Source organism: Equus caballus, chromosome 14 (genome assembly GCF_041296265.1).
Source record: "Equus caballus isolate H_3958 breed thoroughbred chromosome 14, TB-T2T, whole genome shotgun sequence".
NCBI classification, from domain to species: Eukaryota; Metazoa; Chordata; class Mammalia; order Perissodactyla; family Equidae; genus Equus; species Equus caballus.
Window position 1 is genome coordinate 44,460,436 of NC_091697.1, and position 24,727 is coordinate 44,485,162.

Genomic DNA, 24,727 nt, shown 5'->3' on the forward strand with positions numbered 1-24,727 from the left:
TTCACATATGATTGAAATGTCCCTCCCACAATAGTCACGAGGCTGCTCTGTCAGCACAGCGATTGATGGAAACGGCAGATAGGTCTGCTGTCTCAGTGAACGCTGCGGGGTGGCAGGTGTGTTGCCTCGGGCTGGGCGGTCACAGATGAGCGCTGCAATTGGTTCCCAGCCTAAAGAAAGATGCTTAATCTTTAAGGAGATGCCAATGTTGGGAGGGGGAGAGAAGTTGCACCTTTATCTCAAGGGCCTTTGCTCTTGCCGTAGGGAATCTCTAAAGCAGATATACAATGCATGCTCCATGGCCTCGGTCAGGCCCTTTTGGAAAGACAAGGTCAGGCCGAATTAGGTTTACACAAAATGGCTTCCTCATATATTCCAATATATCCTATTACTTGCCATTTTTATTTGTCATGACTATTGCTAACTTGCTGTGTGACCTTGGTGAAATCACTACTCCTCTCTGAGCCTCAGTTTTTTGATAGTATAATTAGAAGTGGAACTAACTGATCTCTTAAATCTCTTCTAACATTCATTTTCTACAATTATTGCCTCTTCCTCATTGTCATCCCTCATATTCAATACGTGGAGATTCCTTCTCTTTTCTTACTTTCAAACACAACATCATTCACTGCATTCTCTCACTTCTCAGCAACAGGATCACAGGCCACTTCTCACATTCACATCCCTAGATTGCCACAGAAGCTTTTCAGCTGGCCTCCCTGTCTGTCCTCCTTCCCTCTCCCTGTCCTTCCCGTGCCCCTTTCATTATGCCACTCCCATGCTCAAGAATGTTTCATGACTCCCTATTGCTTGCTGTATCCATTCTAAATTCCTCTGCTTGCCTCACAACGTTCTCTCTATCCTACCTCTACTTTATTAACTTTAGCCCCATGATCACCCACCTCTCTGGTACATACAGCCTGGCCTCTGCTGTCTCACGAGCATGCAAAGCTCATTTCCTCCTCCCCTGCTGATCTCTTTACTGGTAACCCTGCTTTCCCCTCACCCATAGAAATCTACTGAGAAAGTAAAAAGGAACCCGCAGGCTGGGGGATAATATTTGCAAACCACATATCTGATACTTGTATCCAGAATGCAAAAAAAAAAAAACTCTCATAACTCAGTAATGAGAAGGTAAATAACCCAATTAAAATGGGACAAAACGTTTATACAGACACTTTCATTCAGAAAATTACATGGATGGCAAGTAAGTGCATGAAAAACAGGCTCAACATCATTAGTTATTAGGGAAATGCAAAGTGAAACAATGAGATAAAACTGTAAACCTATTAGAATGGCTAAAACTAAAAAACTGATACTGTCACGTGTTGGTGAGGATGTGGAGCGACTGGAACTCTCTTAGGTTGTTGATGGCAACGCAAAATGGCACAGCCACTTTGGAAAGTGTTTGGCAGTTTGGCAGTTTTTAAATAAATCTCAGTGCTTTTTGAATTGAGTGTTAGCAACATTTTCTGACCAATAATAATAATAATAAAAATGAAACTAGCTTTCACAAAAAGTAATTTATTGATTCATAAATGAAAAGTCTGGGAGCTGTTTGCTTCAGGTAGGGGTGGATCAAGATATTCAAATAATGTCATTAGGAAGTTAGCTTTCCTAAGCTCTCTTTGAACTGGGTTGGCCTCAACCTCAGGCAAGCTTTCGCCCTGTGGTGGGCCCCACAGCTCCAGACTGTCACATTCACAGCTCCAAGTGTAGTGGAAAAAATCTTCTCTTCCCCTAAAAGTGCTCATGAGGGGCCTGGGACCAATTCTCATTGGTTTAACTTTGGTCACGTGGCCATGGCACAGTGTAAGCTGATTGGCTTATTCTTGAGTCATGTGCCCCCCTTTGGAGCTACGGATGGAGTCAGTCCCATCTGAACCACATAGACTGGGTTCACATGGGTCACATGGCTAATGAAAAACCCAGGGATTGAGTCCAGGACAGTCTGATTGTAGAGCCTTTGTTCCTAGCCACTTTTCTACCTGCCTCCAGTGTTAGAAAACAAATGCATGCCCCTTACAGAATATTTGGAAAGTAGAAAAAAGAATAGAAAACATGATTAAAAATGACTCAGCAATGACCACCATAGACCTTTTGGTTTATTTCCTTTCAGTCACTTAAAAAAATTGTATATTTTTCCTGAAGTATTTTATTCTGTACCATAGTTTTTTATTGCCTTGAATCATCTCTGGCTCTTTTTCAAGGCCCAGCTTGAGTCTTCAAATTCCTTTATGTTGAAATATAATTCCCTGCGTAAAAGTACTCCGTAACCTGCAAATCCCTGTGCAGCTCTCAGCTCTTCTTCCTGTGATAGAGTTCACTCTAATTTCTGGATTCCTTGCTGCTTCTCCAGGAGCTGCCCTCTGGCTCGTGGGTCCCAAGGCCTCTGGTGAATCAGCTCTTTCTACTCCAGTTTCTTTCTTTCTTTTTTCCCCCTGCTTTTTTCTCTCCAAATCCCTCCAGTTCATAGTTGTATATTTTAGTTGTGAGTCCTTCTAGTTGTGGCATGTGGGACGCCGCCTCAACATGGCCTGATGAGTGGTGCCATGTCTGCGCCCAGGATCCGAACCCTGGGCCGCCAAAGTGGAGTGTGCGAACTTAATCACTTGGCCACAGGGCCGGCCCCCTCTACTCCAGTTTTTCACACTCTGGAGGACATCAGAAATCCCCAAGGTGCTAATTAAAAAGGCACATCCCAGACTCTACCCCTAGATATTTTGAGGTAGAGTAGGTAGAGAAGGGCTCCAGGAATATTTTTAATTCATCTTTTATTAAAATTTGCCATTCATACAGAATTGTGTATGAAATTATATGTGTGCAGCTTGGCGAATGTTCACAAGGTGAGTATCTCCATCCATGCTGCTTCCTGTGGCTGTAATTCATTTATTCTCATTACTGTGTTGTTTTAATTGTACACACTATCATTTATTTATCTATTCCAGTGTAGACGAATATTTGAGTTCTTGCCAGGTTTTGGCTGCTCTGAATATTTCAGTTGATGTGTTTTGGTGAACATGTGTGTGTATTCTTTTGGGTATGTACCTAGGAGTAGAATTGCTGAATCTTAGTATATGAATACATTCAGCTTGAACTAATACCGTCAAAGAGTTTTCCCAAGTGAAAATTTCCAAAATTTATCCTCACACTTGCAGTGTGTGTGAATTCCAGTTGTTGTGTATCCTAACACACACTTGACTTTGTCCGTCTTTTCATTTTAGCCAGTCCGTCGAATGGTGTTCTGGTGTGGTTTTAATTTTCATTTCCCTGATGAGCTTGAGGAAATTTTCACAAATTTATTTGGCCATTTGGATTTTACCTTTGGTGAAATGCCTATTTAAGCCGTTTACTCATTTTTCTAGCAGGTTGACTACCTATTTCTTACAGGTTTTTAGTGTTCTTTATATATTCTGGATTCAAGCTCTCTGATGAATATACATATTGTCTATAATTTTTTATACTCTGTCACATACCTTTTTTAATTGTATCTTTGATTAACAGAAGTCCCTAATTTTAATGTATTCCAATTTATCCATTTTGTGTGTGCCTGTGGGTAATGCATTCTCCATCCTGTTAAGGAAGTCACTGGCTACTCCAAGTCATGCCCATATTCTTCTATATTTTTCTACAAATATTTTTGTACAGGTATCTTTTAAAAAACAAGCACCTAAGTAATTCTGATGCAGACTGTCCACAAATCACTTTCTGTGAAACTCTGATTTTCTGCTCTACATAGCACACATCCTTTAAGAGCTGTGTGCCTTGCCCTCTCCCCAAGCCAGAGTCACCATCTTGGACTTCCTTCTTCAAGGTTGGCTCACCTCATGGGCTCTCATCACCCTTAAGCCATTGTCTCTTCTCATGCGGTCTTACAAAGCAAAGGGACACACACCCAAAGTTTGCCAGGGTCAGGTGTGAGTGACCTGACTCTGTGGGGACCCTGGCAGCCAGCGAACCAACGCCCTGCAAAGGGGCAGCAACCACTCAGCCCCAGCTGACTATTGCCACATGAGAACAAGGGCCTCAGGCTACAGATCTTCCAGTTTTCAAAGCAAAGCCAAGCATTTGGGTTATGTAAAATATCCTGATTTCTAAATGATGTCAAGCAATTCAAACTTTAAAAATTCACTGTGTGGGCAAAAAAAAAAAAAAAAAAAAAGAAAGGAGAAAAAAAGATGTTTGTGGGTTTGCTATGGCCTGAAAGGCCTCTTGGTCTACGTCTCCAGACTTTGTCCTAGAGTAGGGAAGCAGGCTGCTACTCCAAGTGTGAGCCTGAGACCAGCAGAAGCATCACCTGGGAGCGTATTAGAAATGCAGAACCTCAGGGGCTGGCCCCGTGGCCGAGTGGTTAAGTTTGCGCACTCCGCTGCAGGGCGGCCAAGTGTTTCGTTGGTTTGAATCCTGGGCGTGGACATGGCACTGCTCATCAAACCACACTGAGGCAGCATCCCACATGCCACAACTAGAAGGACCCACAACAAAGAATATACAACTATGTACCAGGGGGCTTTGGGGAGAAAAAGGAAAAAAAAAATAAAACAAAATAAAATCTTTCCCCGGGTGACTCATACACATATTAACATTTGAGAAGCACCAATCCAGATGTGTGGTTCTCAGAACTAGCTCAAATTAGAATCACTTGGGGAACTTAAAAAAAATACCTATGGCTGGGGTGCACCACCAGCCACACAAATCAGCACTGCTGGAGATGAGGTCTAGCCACTGGCATTTTTACAAAGCATGCTGGGTGATTCAAATAGGCAGCCAGGGTTGAGAAGCACTGACTTAGATCAATCCCTCCTTTATGAGTGGGAAAAGTGAAATCTCAAAGAACGGACAGACGAAATGTCTTGCCCAAGGCCACTCAACAAACGTAAGGGAGAGTCTGACTTATGCTCAATTTCCCATCTCATGATTCCCAAGCCAGTCCCTTTTGGCTACAGTTACTTTATGTTCCTGGAGGCAGAACTACAAAGTGATCTTGCCCAATGATAGCTCATTCCCTCCAGCTTTCCAGCTAAGCTGTTTAGCTTTCAGCACTGACCCCTGACAAGATTTACTGGATGAAGAGCTGTGAGCTAATGGGCCCCTTTTCTGCCTATTCAAGCCCAAATCCATTTCATTCTCTCTGTACATCGCCCAAAAAAGTGCTAAATGCTCCTGCTGTGAAGCACTGGAAGCTCTTCCCCTTGGGTCTCAAAATCTGGCTGCACAGGCACAGAGGGAGGCTCCTGGGAGCAACAGGGGGATTTGAGTTCAGCACTAATCAGCAGCGACTGGACGGAGGGTCATTGCTCTGTGCCTTATCACCCTCAGGCTGCACCAACAGAAGCACAGGTCCAGAAGGCAAACCTGGTAGGCCTGGTTGACTTTGGCTCATCACCATTTTACAATTGAAGAAACTGGGAGGATTAAATGGGTGACTCACAAATAGTAGTTGAGCCCTGATTCCTAACCCTTGTTTCCGGGACCAGGTAATGCTTATAATATTCTGACGCCATGGTATAGTCCTTCAGCAGTTTCATGCAAAAGAACAGAGTAACTAAAAGTAATGTGTTCAGGAGTTGAGTTCTCTTGGTATATTTTGGGGATATCATGAAGGAGGCCCACACTCTACAGCAATACTTGTGAAATTCCCTCCTATTTTTTTTATATCTTCTGCTTCATGCTTTATAGCTACCTTCTCTTATGTTTTCAACTCTCTGCTGTCAAAATAGCCTTCTCCCTAACCCCAGCCTGTGCCATCATCTTCTTTCTTTTCCTTTTCACTCCAATTCTACAGCTGCAGAGACAGAAACATTTTGGAGAGCTGGGGAGGAGAAAAGTTCCATATAGGACTCTATTTAGTGGCACACAGAATGACAGTCTGGGGACAATCATACATGTCAGGGCCATGACAACCAAGCCCCTGTCAGCTCCCTAATGACGCCACTCTCCCTTGCTCTGCTCCAGCACTTCCATTATCCACCCATTGATCTTATAGTCGGAGCTATAATGACCTGGCAGGCTCAACACATACCGAGCACCTTCAGTGTCCTAGGTCGTGGGACTCAGTCTGACCTGTGGGTGGGAATCTGTTTTTTTTTAATAAAACGGGGAAACTCAGGCTTCTGTGGGATTGAGATAGCACGCATGGCAGTTCTTTGGTAAGAGTTGAGTACTGAATAATTATAACGTAATGATGATAGTTAGAATTCCTGCCTGCCACCAGCCCTGGAGAAAAATTGTCACTTGACAAAAACTTGAAGTCCTTGCTTGTAACTTGTTTGCCCTCTTACAAAGGGTCTTTCACTTGATCTCTTCCAGGTAAAGAAACTCCTCCGAAGGATCCAACCTCATCGACTGAGTTTATATCCTCATCTGAAGAAAAGGAAAAATGTTTCCTGCTACAGAACATGACTCCAGGTATCCAGACCCCCAAGACAAACCCTATTTAAAAAAATATACTTTTCACGTACAATATTGCAGTAACCTCCTCATCTCCCCCATCTGCGGGCTGTCTCCTCCTTTTCCTTCTTGGCACCACCACCAAATGCATCTTTGTAGGTATGACCTTGACTATGACACTCACTTGCTCACAAATCTTGTGATGCTCTCCATTGCCTATAAGATTAAGTTAAACCTTCTCAGGCTCACATTCAAAGCTTTTCACAAGCTGGCACATAGTAGGAGCTTTGTACATATTTGCTGTATCAAAGAAAGTATATCATTGATTAGATTTTAAGATGCTGGAAGGCAAGGTTTTTTTTGAATAATTATATTCTACGTAGTACCTAACAGAATTATTTGTACACAGTTGGCGCTCAGAAAATATTTGGTAAATAAACACACGAATAGTTGAATAAATATGTAGAAGTCATGTCTGTGTTCTATATGGTACCTAACACAGTACCTTATACATAGTAGGTTCTCAATAAGTATTTGTTAAATAAATGAATAAGTGAACGAAGAGTTAAATATGTGGGGTGAGATTGGGCAGAAGGGCATCTGTATGAATCTTTCGGAAGAAGAAAAAGATTTTGAAATTAATGTGAAAAAAATCTTATTTTCAATACACATCTCTCACAAGGTTCCCCTTAAGAGGTCTCAGTGCAGCTGGCAAAGACAGAGTTGTCATCAGAGAGAGCTACAGCCGGGCTGAACCTTGTACCAGAAACTCCAGGGATAACCCTGTAGAAGATTCAGTGTCTGTTGTACACTAACAGAGACCATTTTTGAGGGCAAAGCGTGTGCCAAGCTCATGCTGAATGACCCCCGCATATTCTTCTCATCCTCATGTGCTCACCTCTAGCACGTAGCACAAAAGTCCCCATTTTGAAGGTGGCAGACAGAGGCTAAGAGAGGGAGGTGGCTTCCCCACTGCCACACAGTTAATATGTGATGAGAAAGGGACTCAATCCCTGGCCCTCGTTTGTAACTTTGATGTTCCATTGCCGTCCAAAAATATACATCTCTCTGGCATGCACAAGATAGATTTGTGGAAAAATTTACATTATGAATGTTTTAAAGAACATAAATCACAGAAATAGATGTTGCATAGATGTCATCCTAGATGCTTTCTTTTCCCAATTTCAAATTCTGTCAAACTTCTTGGTTGACAATGAGGAAAACCTTGTCCTTTGTTTCTCGCTTCTGTGTCAATCTGCTTATCTGTCTGTCAGCTCGGGCTCTCCCTGCACAAAGCTGACTCACCATCTGTCGTTTCACGGACACAGTGGAGTCAGCATTTGCCTTATCAACGCATGCAGGCCGATGAACAGAGGTACCTGCAGGTGAAACTTAACCGACTGAGGCTGAACTTGTTCATCTTTCAGCATCTTCAACCATGATGCTGCTTCCAGGAAGGTCACGGAGTGAGAAGGGGAGACTCAGCTCCAGCTGCCAACCTCTCCTTTCTGTGGAAGAGTCACAGACGGAATCAATCAGATATATTATCATGCTTAAACGACCCGTTTTCAGAAGGAGTAAAAACCTGATAAAATGATAAAATACACTTCACACTAAAACTAGAGGGAACTTGAAGTTTATTCCCTGTCTGGTGCGGCTGGTGATGTGGGTGGCACTGTAGGATTCCACAGTGGGCCCAGAGGCCTGCTCTGAGTATCAGCTCTTAATGGCTGAGATCTCAAAGGCAGCTTACTTACTTAAAGCCTGGTATTTTGAGGTACATGTCCAAGGATTCACGTGGGTGGCAAAGAGGACCACACGGAAGGGGCTGGCATTCATCAGGGGCTATTCCGAGAGAGATTCTAGAGGGGAGTTTGGATCAGGCTTTGGAAGGACAGGCTTGATGAAAAGGAATCACAGAATCAGTTCGAGTCAGTGTTCGTTACAGGCGCGACAAGATGAAGGCAGCCTGAGCAGTAATCGCTGGAGGACTGGGCTGAGGGTGGGGGGTTTTTGAGGGGCAACTGCTAATGCTTAATGTGTTTATTGAACAATTAGTATGCACCAGGCACTGAATCTGAGCTTTATATGCATAAGCTCATTTAGTAAGCCTCTTAAAACTCCTGTGGGATAGGTACTGTAAAAGCCATTTTGCTAATGAGAAAAGTCAAGTGTAGAGAGGTAATTAACCATTCAGGGTGGTGCAGTTAAGCAAGGGCACAGCCAAGTCTTGAGCCTGGGGCTGCGTGACTCCTCCTCCCCGGGTTTCACCTCCTCCTAGAGATCAGGGTGCAGCGAGGCTACAGTCGTAGGGCTGGACCTGGACTGCTGAAGACGGAGGGCTTGGATGACATTAGAACACAGGCCAGGGAGAAATCGAGTGGAACAAACCTCCACCCGAAGTTCACACCAATGTCAGGTCAGTTGGGCATGTCTTATTGGAGCTGGTCTGCAGCCATAGCATTTTCAAGACTTTTAGGTTAAAGACAGGCCTTTTAAAGGTAGGAGTCCAGGGCTGCCTTGTGGACCCAGGTCAGCATGACAGGGGCTGTCTCTAACATGTTCAGGAATTTGCAAAGGCCCTGGCAAGTCAGGGATAGAAGAGAGACCTTGGTGATTATCCAGCCTGATGCCTTCTCGGTTCACTCTGTTTGATAATTATTAACGGGGTTGCTATTTATTGTCTAAGGAAGACACACGGCAAAGTGCAATTGTATGATGAGCCTCCTCAGGGTGGCCTTTCCCGACAGCACTCTCTGAAGGCACGCCCCACCCTCCAAGTGCTCCACCAACCTGTCTCTCTACTCTGTTACATTTTCTTTATGGCACTTTTCTCCATCTGGAATTACTGTGTTCATAGAACTGAGTACTTGCCAAGAGTACAAGTTCCATGAGAACACGGACCACGTCTACTTTGTTTCCTGCTGTTTCTCAGCACCTAAAATATCTTCTGCTCACAGTATTGGTCGAATGAATATGTATTTTGAAGAAATTAAAGATGGACATTACATTAACCAATTCCCCTAACATTAATAAATGTATTATCAGAAAGAAACAGGTTAGAGAAAATGTACTTGTGTCTGTATAATGCATAAAGTATGTAGTATCTATTAAATATAAATTCGACGTATAAATACTTTCCCATAAATATGTATAAATTAGTATTTGTTCTGAACTTTCACAATCATCCACAGGAGGAAATATGTGTCCTAGCTGGTTCTGTGTCAACACCATTACTTCTGTGCCAGGCAGCGCAGGGATAAAGCCTGTACAAAGCAGGAATAACCAATCCGAGCGCAGCAACTCCTGGGATTCCGCAACATTCCAGGCTTCAGCATGTTTTTTTTTTCAGGCGGTCGGGGGGAGAGTTAAAGGAAAGTTCTTCGAGAATCGTTAGGATCACCTGCAATCTCTAACTACTAAGGACACCAATTTAGGGTTTGGGTGTGGGAAACACTGGGGCTTATCTAATTCTTCCCTTTTATTTCATTTCTAGCCTGATCTTTCTCTGTTCTCTTTAAGACCTGACGCTCTCCTTCAGTGTGAAGAGCCGCTCCAAGAGGTGTGTGAACGGCCCCTTGCAGGAAGCAGCCAGGAGGCGCCTCTGGGCGCTGGAGAATGAGGACCAGGAGGTGCGTGCACTGTTTAAGGTGAGCTTGGGCGGAGCGGAGCAAACTGAGCCTGCCTTGTGTCCGTCCGCTCCAGGTTCCTCAGCACCTAGGACAGCGCCGAGAACAAAGTAGGCCCTCAAGAAACATACGACTGACTGACTGAAAGAAAATGTACACATTCTTTGCTCAAGAAGAATGGGCAGGAACTTAGAATGGGGCAACCCCTGGATTTGCAAAGTCAGAGAAGTCTTTGTTTCAAATCTGCCACTATTAGTTGTATGACCTTCCACGTTGCTTGACCTCTGTAGAATGGGAATCATTACAACATCCAAATCACTAAGTATACTTTTTTTTAAGGTGGCAAATTTGACTTTTATTGTGATAAAATATAAATAACATAAAATTTTCAATTTTAACCATTTTTAAACATACAATTCAGTGACATTAAGTGCATTCACATTGTTGTGTGACCATCACCACTATCCGTTCCAGAATTTTTTCATCACCCCAAACTGAAACTCTGGACCCACGAAACAATAACTCCCCTCCATCCCCTTCCCTCAGCTGCTGGTAACCACTAAGTATCCTTTTTTTTAAGTACCAAAATTACCAATCAAAAGTTAATAACTGTGAATAATAGAATGACAGGAGGAAAAGACAATAAAGTAAATAAACCAGTTCCTCATCTTTCATAGTGAGTAGATAATATCTTCCATTGTTGAACCAAGGAAGAGTACGATCTAATTATTTACAGTTTAGGAGGTGCTACTAGGAGAACTAAGTCAGAAATGGTTAAAAGTTGTTGCAACTAGTGGTGGGGGAAGGAGAATATTGCTTTACCTAAGAAACTAATATGTTCTGGTTATTTTTACAACCTCTGCGTTAATCTGATAGAAATTAAAAAGAGACATTTGCTCTATAAGTCTGTCTTGTAACAAAAAGGATAGCATCTGGTTTGTTGGGAGGCGTAAATGAGACGGTCTGTGTAGGGAGCTTGGCATTGTGTTTGGGTGGTGCTATGTACTCCAGACATAGTAGATGAAGAGTGTTTTTGTTTTTTAATCTCTGGAATTCAGGAACTTGGAGGCACTAGCTGCTAATTGGCACCATAGACTTTCTGTTAATTTGAGTCACTTTTGTCACGGGTAAGAGCTGGGTTTGGTTGAGCAAGCTGACCTGCTGGGCTGAGGCTTGTGGGCCAAAGCTGAGGCCTGGAGGCAGCTGGATCTGAGATCCAGTCAGGGAGCCACAGCACACTCACCTTATCCTGTCTGTGCCCTGGCCTCCATGACTATAAAACGGGGATAAGGCCATTTTCTATTAAATCGGAGATGCCATTTGATTATAAAATGCACCAACATTTTATGTGCCTCTAAGAAAGAAAATAAATGATGCCAATCAAATATGTGCCATGCTTCCTTATCTTTTATTTCAGAAATGGTCAAATGTGGTAAAAGAGCATCTTAGAATGGATTAAGTACTGTAATTGTACTCTCTTTATAGGGTTACTGCGAGAGTTAAATGAGGCTCATAAAGCTCTTGGTGAAGTGCCTGGCAATTAGTAAATTCCCTGTAAATCCATTTTTACCTAGACCCCCTTCTCGGATCTGGGGCCTCCTGGCTCCTGCTGTGGCAGATGGCCAGCATTCTGACTTTGCTGACCTAGAGCTCTTCCTCTGGATCCATCTATTCTCCTCTTCTCCCTGCAAGGTTCCCTCAGGACAGGGTTCCAGGGGTTGATCTTTGATGGCAAGACCTGGCCTGTGGGGAGAGAGACTTTCTGATCATCCCTTGTTATAGTCCACTCTAGAAGCTTGGAGAAGCAACAGAGAAAGATTTTAGGGGAAAACCAGGTCTGGGCAGTGATTCAGGCCTGTTTTTTCAGGTATTAAAAAAGAGGTGGGGGGGGGGCGCTTGCTGGCCACCTAGTGCTCTGCTTGTGAGTGTGTAGGCTGGCGTAGCCTTCCTAGAAGGCAGTTTGACTCCCGCATTTTAGGATTGAAAATGTGCCTATCCTTGCATTCCCAATTACACTTCTTAGAATTACTTGTGTCAAAACAATCAAGGATGCGTACAAAGATTTAGGTATCGGATGCTTATCACAATACTGTTTAGGATGTTAAAAAAATTAAAACAACTCAAATGTCTAACCATAAGGAAACGTTAAGAATTAACTATGTTAATGCAACAATGGCACATGTAACCATTAAAAATAATGTAGATTATTTAACGGCAAAGGAGATGATTCACAAAATACTTCTTAGTGACAAAAGATTACAAAACAATTTATGGAATGTGATTCTATTTATATAAAAATAGCTACATAGAAATTCACGTCTAGGAAAAAAATTCAGTTAATACACGAAAGTGTTAACAATGATGATCTCTAGGAGGAGGGATGGTGGGTAATATTTTTTGTGTGTGCTTTGCTTTTTTTTCTGTTTTCCAGTTTTATAAAAATAATTATTAGTCATAAATTCACAATCAAATTTGCTTCCAAGGTGCCTTCCATGATTTATCCTCCACTCTCCCCCATACGCTTTTCTTTTACATAAAAGGAAGATTTTGCTACACACAGTTCCAAACTCTGCTTTCTTTTTGTTGTTGCGGTTGTTCCATTTTCAGTGTATATTTGGAAGCTATATCAATGCACGAAGAGCTTTGTCATTCTTTTTCGTGGCTGCATAATATCATAATATTCCATTGTATAGATGGACCACAATTCATTTTAACAAGGCTCCTACTGATGAACATTTAGGTGGTTTCCTTTTTTTTTTTTGGTGATGTAACAATGAGTGCCAAACTTCTAGTTATAAGATAAGTTATAAGATAGATGAGATAAATAAATAAGATGTAATGTACGGCCTGGTGACTATAGTTAACAATACTGTGTTGCATATTTGAAAGTTGGTAAGAGAGTAGATCTTAGTTCTCATCACACAAAAAAAGTTTGTAATTATGTGAGGTGGTGGATGTTAACTAAGCTTAGTGTGGTGATCATTTCACAATATATCCATTTATCAAATCATTATATTGTACACTTAAAACAAATACAATGTTATATGTCAATTATACATCAATTAAAAAAGAAGTTCTTATGGAGCATTTTGCACATAGGTGAGCTTGTTAGCAGGACACCGCCAGCCCAGGCTGACTCATTGTCCTCTTTGCTCAGGACCTCTCAGCAAGGTTGGTGGGTATCCAGTCCCAGAGGGCCCAGTTCCTCATCACCTTCAAGACCATGGAGGAAATCTGGAAGTTCTCCACCTACCTGCACTTAGGTACGACGCGGAGCAGGCAGGTGCGGGAGCAGCTGCTGCACAGTTCAGCCAATGCGTAGACTTGACATTGAGGAATTGGTCTGGCTCTGACAATTAAAAGAGGTGGGGCCTTAACATGGATGGTTAAAATTTGAAATATCACAAACTGCCTGGGACGAAATCTAAAGCAAATATTAACTATGACTCTACAATGCCATGTGCAACACTTCTTTGTGTTCGGGGAGAGAACATTTATTAGATAATCAATCAAAACTGGCAAACAGTTATTGATCATCCACTAAATTCAAAGTACTGAGATAGATGTGAAGTTGATGCTTTGATAAAAAAAAAGGAAACTGTCTTGAGTCAGATCAAAGGAACTGCTCAAAACAGTAAAGTTACTTTACTTTATCCCATGTTTTGGGAAAAGAGTTGAAGAAAGAGATGGGGGAATTATCTGCTAAAGGGGCCTCAGGTTGCAGGGTTTTTGAGAAGGTAGAGGAAGATACTGGGGCGCAGCCAGCACCAGTGTGGTGGGAAATGGTTCGCCTGCTCTCTCCCTGGAGAATAACTCACGGTGGGGAAATTACAGTTGCAAAGCAAAACCAAGCAAAGCAAGAGGAGGCGACTTGAATCGACGCATGTTTTACATCTCCCAGAAAATGCGGGGCACCATGCAGACTTGCACAGCAAGTGACTTTGTGTGAGGGTGGTGGGTCAAGATGGCTCTTGGCTAGAAGGTGTAACTTCTCTTCTAGTAGTCTTGGTGATTTTCTGCTCTCCACACCACGCATCTCCATCAGAGATCCTTCCTCACTATTTAAAGTGGGCCCTGTGGACCAGCAGCATCAGCATCATGTGAGGCTTGCTAGGAAAGTGGAATCCCAGGCCCCACCCAGACTGGTGAGCCAGGATGTGTATTTTAATAAGGTCCCCACGTGATCTGTGTGCACATTAAAGTGTGAGAAGCATAATTATGGAAGACACGCAAGGCCTAACAGAACAAGGGAGAGTCAGACTGGAAAGAGGGGTTTTTGCATCTTATGAAGGAGAGGAAGTCTCAAAAGAAGAAAAATTTTAATAAGAATAATTCACATTTATAGGCATGTTTAAAATACTATACATAACTATTAGACTTTTATAATTTGCATAGTTTTTGGTCTGGTTTTAACAAGGGAGAGCTTACTGGGCGTGGGTGAGGCCGAGGGTCAGAGTGGGGATTTTGAGTAAATTGTGACTCCTTTGGGGGTCTTGGAGAACCCCCAGCCACTGCATCACCAGGGGTCCAGGAAATTGAACCTGCAGTCAGGAGAATTTTAAAGGGGGACCAGGAACCCCCAGAGTCAACGTTGTAATCTTGGAGATTCCTCCATGGACATATTAGAAAAAGGTTATTTGGTTTGGTCATGTCATTATGCATTTACGGAGACTCATACCGTGCTGATATGGTAAATATCATTTAAAAATGACTTGTATTTCTCAACAGATGCTGAGAAGAATCGTTCATTCTAGAAATTTTCCAGTTATCCTTCTTATGCTCTTCTAATTCCAGTTCACTCGGGTCAGGTTGGGAATTGAGGTCTGGGAGGGAGCTTGCTCACCCTCTTCTGTGCTCGGCTAATGGCAGAAATCATGTTGTTCAGGAATCTGGTTGGCTTGACTTCTTAGGCTATGTATCTGCATGTCTGGAGCATCTTCTCTTTGACCACAAGTACTGGCTCAACAGCAGATTGGTGGAGGATACAGAGATCCAAGTGTCAGTAGATGATAAACACCTGGAATCAATATACCTGGGACTCCTGATACAGGAAGGTGAGCATGGAGTAGAGGTGGGGATGCCGGTCTTATTATCAGACTCCCTGAAATAATTGGGATACAAAGGGAGGCAAAAACCATTCAAACATGAAAATATTCACGAATGAACTCACCTGTTATAAGATTACTGCAAACATCTCTCTTAGTTTAACATTGACATGATGTGAAAAGCTATGTTGGTCAGGCTTCCTCATGATCTGATGTTAGAACCACTTGGAGAGTTTTAGTAAGATGCTCATGCTAGGGTTCCACTCAGGCCAATCAAATCTCCAGAGGTAGGGGCCAAGGTTTTGGTATTTTTTGAAAGTTGTCTGGATAATTCTAATGGGAATCCAAGATTGAGAATCACTTTTATAAACATATGATGTAATTAGATTGTACCATAAAATTGCAAACCTTGAAAAACCTGCAGGGTTTCGTGAGATCCAGGAAAGCGATGTTGGGGAACTGCTCGAAGCACCCATCAACCTGTTTACAAAGAAGGGTCTGATCAGGGCCACAGGCAACCAGTTAACGACTGATGACGTTGCAGACACTTTGAAAGAGCCAGATTTGCATAGAGTATTTTGTAAAATGATTTTCCTTATGATTGCATTGCACAAATCGCATTTGAAGGAAAGAATTTCATACGTGTTACTATAAAATTTAGTTGGGGAAATTATGTTCACCCAAATCAATGTAATTTATTCTTTTTTGGTCCTAAGATAAAGCATGAGGTTGCAATTATAATTGAAGTTCTCTTAAATGTATTTTCATAAGATTTTGTTTCATTTTTTTTCAAGGTGAAGTCTCATTTAAACCACATTTTCATGAATTACTCAGAAATTTTGGTGCTTATTTTAAGTGAATTCCCTATCGATGGCTTTTTTCTCCTGCTACCGGTTTTCCTGGGATCAGAAAGAGCCTCCCCATCAGCTGTGCGCTTTACTCCCGGGAAGGAAAGCGTTTGGGCTCTGGATAGAAATGTTATATTGGGTGATAATCGCTTTTTACTTCCTGCTACTCCTTGGAAGGGCTTTTCTCATTATCTACAGGCCACTTCTTCTGCAGAGCCATGTGCTCCGTGGCTCAGCCAGCTGAGAAGGAAGGGGAGTATTTGACACTTTACAAGAACGAGTTAATCTCAGTGAAGATAGCCGAAGGAGGATCCGAGTGGGAAGGCATGTCCTTGGCAACCGGTCAGCGGGGCCTGGTGCCCGTGTCAGCCCTGGAACCCCTGCCACTCCCTTTCCACCAGTGAGTAGCCACCCACCTCCTAGGAGAGGGTCCCAGAGCAGACTGAGGTCTGCACAGAACAGCGTAGGCACGCTTGCAGATTTGGGCATCTGTGGTGCCAGGGAGGAAATGAAATCTGGGTGGCTTTTATCTTTTTTTGTTTTTTCAACACTCAGGTTCTCACAATTTGATGAAATTGGAGACAACTCTAAATTTCAGATGGACATTGTTCCTAGGAGGAAATATACTGCCTGGTCTCCACTGCACTGTTACTCAATGTAGTGACTGGGGACCATTTGTATCAGGCTCTCCTGGGGATTTTATTGCAAGTTCAGACCCCCTGGTCCTCCTCCGACTCTCTTGGAGTTGGATCCAGGAATCTGCATTTTATTCATTTATTTATTCAAGCTCCCCTTAAACATAAGGGGATATTTTCCACACTAAAGTTTGAAAATCCTTTGCTGGAAGCTATTGTAAACTCAAACATACAAAGCAACCGTAACATTATCCCAGGCCGTGGACCCTGGGTGTGGTTCTGGCACAGAGTCTCACAGTGAGAATGGAAAGGGATCCTTTGCTAGTTATTTAACTGACAAACTAATCGCAGAGCCAGAAAACAGTCCGGGCCTGCTGACCTTGTCTCCTTTTCACAGTGCCCATTACAAAGTAAATTCTCAAGAAATGTCTGCCATCATTATAATAAGAGTGATATCAAGAATACTTATCATTATCACCATCATTGTTATTTTAATGGACTATTCGGCTCATCCTTCTAATCTTTTGAAATCAATTTTTGCAAATCCCTTGTTTCCATTGGCAGATGGTTCCTAAAGAATTATCCAGGAAGCTGCGGCCTTTCCAGGAAGAGGGATTGGACAGGCTCCTACCAGATCGGTATGGTTGAGTTGAAGACAGTATTGTTAGGGCGATAATATCGCCCTGCCTCCTAATTTTATCTTCAGGTTTGGAGTCAGTTGATGTGAATTCCCGTCTCTGCTCTGCTACTGACTGGATCTGGGGAAGCCAGTTACTATCTATCCTCGTGGGCTTCCTTGCCTGTGAAATGAGAGGTTTCAGTTGGGGGCTGTAGATATGAGTGCTGTAGGCAGAAGGCACGGTGCATGAAGGCCTGGATGGAAGATGTTAGGGAATGGTGGAAACCATGGGGATTTAAAGATATGTGGGTGAAAAAAAAGCCAGATGTGGGCCAGATGTGGCCTGCAGGCTGCATGTTTTCAATCTCTACTCAAAACACTTTCTAATTTCCCTTAGAGTTTTGTGAAATTAATTTCAGATTTAAGAAGAGCAAGAATACCTGGCACATAGTGGGTACTCAGTAAATATTTGGTGAATAAATGAAAGAAATAAGTATATGCGTAAATACAAGCATACATTTTAGGTAATCTCTATTTGTGTATGTAGGTATGTGTATACACACATATATGTAAGTATATAAGTATCTATTAGATAATGAACTTTAATGTTCTATATGTATCTAGAATATACATTCCTTTCACCTTCATCCTTAGAGGCCCCCTACACCTAGCACAAAATGCAATTTTGTAAGTTCTCAGCCCAAATAACAGTTCGGAAAAAGGAAATAGAGGGAATTACGGAACCCAGACATCAGATCTAATCGATAATCGTAAACAAGATTTTTAGCTATCTGAGGAAGGAAGGCCTTGTAGTTAGGAACACAGGGCTGTAAAGTCCGTTCTGGGTTTAAATTCTGGCTCCACAACTTAAAATCAGTGTGACCTTGGCCAATTCACGTGCCCTCACTATGCTACAACTCCCTCACTGGTAAAATGACACCATGAGACCAACTTCGTATTGTCATGAGGACTAAACTAAACGATGCCTGTAATTCACTTAGTGTAGTTTTCTCACACTGAAGTTATTAGCCCAGAGAGCAGTGGGAATTGCTGATCTTGAAGATATAATCAATAGAAACGTGACCAAAAATGTCAGAAAAAAAAAATCCAGTAGCTTTAGTAGAGGAGCTAATGCAAATATGGAAACTGAGGCATATAAAAGTCGTTATCTCAACCAGAGCAGGATTCATGAAAAAGAAGCGTCAACCAGGAGTGGAGAGGCTTCACTTCTAGGCCAAGCTTTGTCACACATAAGCTCCTTGGACAAATCCTGTATCTCTCCGTGCCTCCACCTTCTAATCTATGAAAAGGGGATTCTGATAGTTACCTTCTCTACCCTTTGGGGCTCCCAGGAAGACCTGAGGAAATGGATGTGAGTGTACTTTGTAAAGTGGATAGCACAACGCTCATAAACACGTCATGACTAGATCCTACCTAGGCAACTTATCAAGCTGGGCAGTGACCATGGTCAGAAGGGGAGTCTTCCAGATCCCTCTGGGTCATCAGCAGTTTTCTGTTCCCCCGTGGTGTGAGGCTAACATTTATTGAGGGTTGACTGGTGCCAGGCATTGTGCACTTTCTCTCTTCCTGATATTCATAAGAGAAAGGTATTCTCATTATTCCCATTTTACAGCTGAGGAGACTGAGGGTCACAGTGGCAACAGGAGCTGGAAGGAAATGGAGAGACCCTCTGGTACAATGCTTCTCCCCTGGCCTGGGGATTTGTGCCAAGCACAGCAAAGTGCTTACTGAATGTCCTACTTTAGCAAAATGAAAAACCAATTCCCCTGTGTCAATCTTGCCAATTTGTTCTTTGAGGAGTCGGGTTGGGGAAATTTACTGGTCTTTGAAATTCCGAAGTCTGGGAACCCGTCATTTCATATTATGTTGGAAGCTCGTGGAAGGCTCAGCTGTTTCTGCCTTATTTAGTTGACCTCTGTGCTATTTCCCCACAGGCAGAGGGAAGTGTAAGGCCTGGAAGGAATATGAGAGGGAAGAAAACGATGAGCTGGATCTCCGCCAGGGAGAGAACATCGAGATCATCGGCTTTGTCATCCCCGGGCTCCAGTGGTTCATTGGGAAGTCAACACGCTCAGGAGAAGTGGGCTTTGTCCCCACCGGGAACATAGATCCTGATTCTTTTTCCCCAGTGTGAGTATGACAGAGAGGTCCTCCTGGATGTCCTGGAGCGGGACCACCTCCCCAGTGGTCCTGCCCCGTTCTGAGCAGGTTTGCCGATGAGCTTCAGGGTTCCCTGGTGACACGGAGCCAGAGGAGCACATTCTGACAGCCGAGGAGGACAAAAGAGTGAGAGGGAGGAGAGGAGTGGTCAGTTTGGTTCATTTCAACAGATGGTCATTGAGGCCTCTCTCTGTGCCAGGACAGAAGCACAACCCAAGACAAAGGGCCTGCTGTCAGCATCCAGAGTGCGTTTTGGTCCTTGAGTTTGCCATTCACCCCATTAAACGGAGGGGCCCATCAGGGAGGGGCACACACAGAGCGCAGAGATCGCAGCTGAGTGGGTGGAACATCCCTCCCACATAGGTCTGTCTGCTGAAAGCTTACTGTGTGGAGCCAGTGTTGGCCAGGAGGGTAGCGTGCGTCTTTTCCTCTCTTCTGCCTTGAGTCAGAAGAGCTGGTTCTGAGGAGCAGAGCCACCCACATGGCCAGTCAGCAGTGGTCTCCTCCGCAGGCCCTGTCATGGAGGGGTGGGGCTCCGGAGTACCAACCAGTCTCTGTGGGTGGGCTTCCTGCACCAGCTCAGGAACAAAGGCAGCCTGGGCCCAGGAAGCGTGAGAGGGAACGTAGAGGTGGCTGCTAATACCGAGACACTGTGGCCCTCCACATCAGGAAAGTGCGGCCCCAGGGATGGCTAAGGGTTGAATGCTCAGACTGGAATCCCTTCTCCTGTGAAAGAGGCCCTGAGATGAGTGGGCCACGGGCAGAACTCCCTCTAAAATCCCGCCCCCTTTATGGGAGAGGAGACGGAAGATCATATTCCCCACACAGAAAAGTGAGAACCCAAGTAACTCTACACAAGGAAGGTTGCTCACTGAGCCCCTGGAGGGGCATGGAGTGCTATGGGAGTTTATAAGGAGGAAAAGGGTATCGAGAACTTTCACGAAAAAGGCAACATTTGAGTTCAGCTTTGCACAATGTGAGATATTTCAACAAATGTAAAAGGGGAAAGGAGGTCACAGGGAGGAAAGTGAGGGGATGTTGAGGAAGGACTCATGTCGGTCAGGAGGCAGGTTACCAGGAGGGCACTGGTGTGGCCACGCCTCAGTGGGGTCATGATGTGGAAGATGGCAATGCCGGTGCCAGGGGCCTGACCTCCACTGGCAGAGAATGGGGAACCACTGGGTGTCTCTGAGCAAGGGAGAGAAATGATGTGACTGGAACCTCCCTCTGGGAAGCTAAGCCTGGCTGTGGGTGAGGCGCCCATGGGCAGGGGAGAGCCTGGAGGCAGGAGACCAGTGAGAAGCCGAGCCTGGCACGGAGGAAGGGGTGGGGGAATGGAGAGGAGAGGGCACTGCTGAGGAGCCAGCGACAGGAATTTAAAGACTCCCAGAGCTTTCCAAATACGGATACCTGTGTTCTGCCCCCAGAGGGTCTATCTCGTGTCGTGGGGCCTGGGCAGGGATGGCTATGGAAGCTCCCAGGTGGGGCCAGTGTGCAGCCAAGGCGAGGACCACTGCTCTGAACAGCCCCTCGTTTTACTGCCGGGGGAAGTGAGGACCCAGGAGGGAAGGGGCTGGGCTCAGGGCCTTGGGTCTGGAACCCCAGAATCCTGACGGTAAATCCAATGAGTGCTGTAACCGAGGTGCTGGAGAAAGGGGGAGAGAATAAGAGAACAGAATCCAGGGCTGGTAGGGCAGACCCTTGGAGGGTGCCTCCATCTACAGAGTGGAGGAAGGAGGAAGGTAGCAGAGGAGACAGAGGAGCTGGCTGAGAGGAAGGAACCAGCCACGGGGGAGGTGGAGGGATGCTAACACTGTTGCAGGCCTGGGAGATCAAAGCAGAGCTGACTGGGGAAAGGTCTTTGGGAGTGGCTGTTGGGAGGTCACTGGGGGGGCAGCATAGCTTAATGGTTTACAGAGTTCCAGAGCCAGACTGCCCGAAAGGCATTTGGGGGCCACATGAGAACATCATGTGTCTCCATTAGCTCACCAGCTGTGTGACTTTGGACATGTTAATTTGTCTCTCTATGCCTCAGTTTTCTCATCTGTCAAATGCGTATAATATTAGTACCTGGCTAGTAGGATGGTCATGAGTTTAAATGAGCTAATACATGTTAAGCACTTAGGACGGTGCCTGGCACAGTGTGTGTGTGCGATCAATATGCATTAACTCTTACAATTGCTGTCATTGTTGTGGGTGGTAATCTTTGAGAGGCAGTTTTAATAGGATATGGGGGCCAGGTGTCTGATTTCATAAATTATGTTTGGTCTTCTGCACCTCAGACTTTGCCCCAAATGACAATAACTCAGTACCACTACGTCAATTTGATCAGCACGTTTTAACTGGCTCAGCTGCAGGGGAGACACTCTTACCCTTAAGAACATCATCTCCTGTATTGCAGTGGCAGCATGAGACCTTCTCCTTATTTCCACAGGGTCCTCTGTTGGCCCACCCCTGGTTGCCTGTGGGACCCATGCACCAGAGATTGCACATTCATTAGGGAAGGAAAAAGTGAGCCAGGAGACTAGGCATGGTAGAAGAAGGAGAGGACAGGAGAATTGGCTCATTGAACAGCCCCCAAAGCACTCTCTATTTACAGACATCCCCGAAACACAGCAATCAGAGGAGAACGCCACGAGCAGTAGCCAGGTGCGGAGTCCTGGGAATCATCCCTGTGTGCTATGTGGGAGTTGACCACTAGGTGTCACTCTTAGACCATGTTGATTTGGTATCAGGTTCCTGAAAAAGGTTGAGCCTTTGCTGGTCTCCAACCTCTTCTCACAGGGTCCCTCTCTGTGCTGGTATATTACTCCCAAAGTGTATTCATTCATTCATTCATTCATTCATTCATTCATTCATCCATCCATCCATCCATTCATGCATCCATCATCTATCCATCCGTCTATTCATCCGCCTATTTAATCAAATCAGCTGTATATTGAGAGTGAAATTTCTCAGAAGCCGGTTTCTGAGTCAGATTTAGTCTGTGCCTGACACAGGGGAAAGAGATCCTGCTTTTCAACAGGAGCAGATTTGCGAGTTTCCTTTTTTCAGCAGATTTCAATGCCAGCTACCTAGTTTCATAGTAACAGCAGCTGGAAAACCAGTTCTTAAAACTTGGGGCAGGGAATCTGTCTGAATAGACATAGTATTTGCATTTGGCCAGAGTGACTCTGGGGATTTCAGAGCTTTTGAGGGTGACAGAACACCACACCCTTCCTTTTTTTAAATGTTTTGTGTTTTTTAAAAAAATATTTGATGTGTGTGTGTTTGTGTATGTGTGTGTGTTTTATGGGAAAAAAGTCTTTAGATATAACTGAAGGTGCCTTTTACTCTTTCCTACTTTCACCCTCTGATCCTGATTCCCACCGGGTAGGCAAACTCTACTTGAAGTTGACGTGTTTCTTTCCAGTCCTCTTTCTGATACATTTTAAAAACAGATACTGGTTCAGAAACAAAAAATACTATGGTTTTGTGTATTTAAAAAAAATATAGATTTTTACTGCAACTGGCCTTTTTCTTCAGTTGACATAAATTTAGGATTTATTCACATTGTAATAGATACAGTTCATTTTAATAAAGTGTTACTTAAAGGAAATTTATATATTTAAGTGCCTAAATTAAAAAATAAGCAAGATTGAAAAATTAATGCACTCAAACAAGAAAAAAAGAACATAGGAAAAAAGTGCTAGTATTTTATAGTATTAAACATTTAAAAAATTTCTATGTTCCTCAGATCCCTTCTTTTCTTCTTCATATTGTTTATCTGTGTCTTCTTCGTAATTTCATTTCTTGTGGCATCTATTTCTGCTGATGAGAAGTTTGCTGTTAGTCTCATAGCTATTTCTGGGTAGGTAGGCAGCTTTGTCTGTTTAGGTTTTTGTTACTGATGTTTTACAACTGGACCACGATACATCTAGATGTGATATGTTCTATTACATGTTTATAGCAAGCTGTCCACCTCCTTCTCCATAATGTATATCTTTTAGTAGTTATTTCGGTGGAGATCTGTGAGTTGCACATACTCTTAGTCTTTGGTCCTCGTTTGTCTCAAATATACTTAAAATATACTCGTGAATGATGATTTAGCTAGGTGTAGAATAACATCTTCAAAGTGTGGAGGGAAAAATAACTATTAATATAAAATCTCAAATCCATTTTACCAGGGTTTTGTCCATTTTATTAGGCTTTTGAGAGAACCAATTTTTTTTTGTTGGCCATTTTATTCTTTGTTTTCTATTTCACTAATTTCATACTTACCTTTATTATTTTCTTCTACTTTCTTTGTTTTTATTTCATTAATTTACATTCTTTTCCTGTGTAATTCTTTCATCCTATAAGTTGAACAGTTAAGTGATAGATAATTGAACCCAGAAAGAAGGATTAGGAGAAATAGAAAACCTGAAAAGAACTATAACCTTAAAGAAATGGAAATCATGTTAAAAATGATCTTATTTTTATTTATTTTGCTCAGGACTTGGTGTACTTCTTCAGTTTGAAGACATGTTTTTCTTCAATTCTGGAAAATTCTCATTCTCCCTTTGAATATTGCCTTTCTGTCATTCTTTTTAATCTCTCTTCTGGAATTACTATTAGAGGTATGTTGGACTTTGTCATTCTATCCTCAATCTTGCTTAATCAGTTCTTTTCTATTTTTCATCTTTTTGTCACTCGAGGCTACATTCTGGGTGATTTCCTCAGAACGATCTTCAGTTTCACTAATTCTCTCCTCTGCAGTGACTAAATCTGCTGTTTAACTCACTCGTGTAGTCCTAAATGTCCATGCTTTTATTTTAATTTCTAGAATTTGTATTTTGCTATTTTTCACATATGCTTGTTTCTGCTCACAACGTTCCACATATTCATGCAGCTTCTATTCATTCTCTTTATTTCATCATTTTAAACATGCTTCTAATTAAATTAATCTTCAGATTATTGTTATTTCTGGCTTTTGTAGTGTTAATTTACCTATTTGTGCATCTGCTGGCTCTCTTTGTTTGTAGTTCATTTTCTTGTGTGGTTTGTATTTTTTGTTATGTGAACGAATTTTCAACATTTTAAAAGACAGTCTTTACCTGACTCTTAGACTGAGGGAATCATCCCAACAGAGCAGTTTTGGCATTTTCTTCCCCTGGAAACTTAGGAACTCAAGGGTCCAGGGCTGGTTTTGTAATGTTAAGTTCTCTGGTTGTGGTACCTGCACCATGCAGTGTAAATTCAGCTCCCACACCTTCTAATGGTGTAAGCCCAGGTGTTTGATTTTTTCCAGGGTCTCAGACAGATGGAAAGTGTTTTCTTGGCAGGCGAGTTTTCCAGTTCCCTCTTTGCGGAAGTTGCAGCCCTTCCAGACTTCAGGCTATAGGGAACTCAAAGCTTGTAG

At 43.2% G+C, this 24,727-nt stretch overlaps 1 protein-coding gene across 5 annotated transcripts in view; it reads left to right on the forward strand.

Moving 5' to 3' along the window:
• The window catches only part of SH3TC2 (SH3 domain and tetratricopeptide repeats 2), a 70,772-nt gene that overhangs the window by 12,471 nt on the left and 33,574 nt on the right, over window positions 1-24,727 (forward strand). Inside the window, exons 2-8 of one of the 5 annotated variants that reach the window (XM_005599310.4) lie at window positions 6,310-6,408; window positions 9,913-10,040; window positions 13,177-13,282; window positions 14,930-15,073; window positions 16,111-16,312; window positions 17,112-17,185; window positions 19,122-19,317. In XM_005599310.4, the coding sequence (XP_005599367.1) occupies window positions 6,310-6,408; window positions 9,913-10,040; window positions 13,177-13,282; window positions 14,930-15,073; window positions 16,111-16,312; window positions 17,112-17,185; window positions 19,122-19,317 (949 nt within the window). Of the gene's footprint in view, window positions 1-6,309; window positions 6,409-9,912; window positions 10,041-13,176; window positions 13,385-14,929; window positions 15,074-16,089; window positions 16,313-17,111; window positions 17,186-19,121; window positions 19,318-24,727 lie in introns of all 5 variants that reach the window. The other 4 variants (XM_070233037.1, XM_070233038.1, XM_070233039.1 and 1 more) reach the window with 4 other exon arrangements.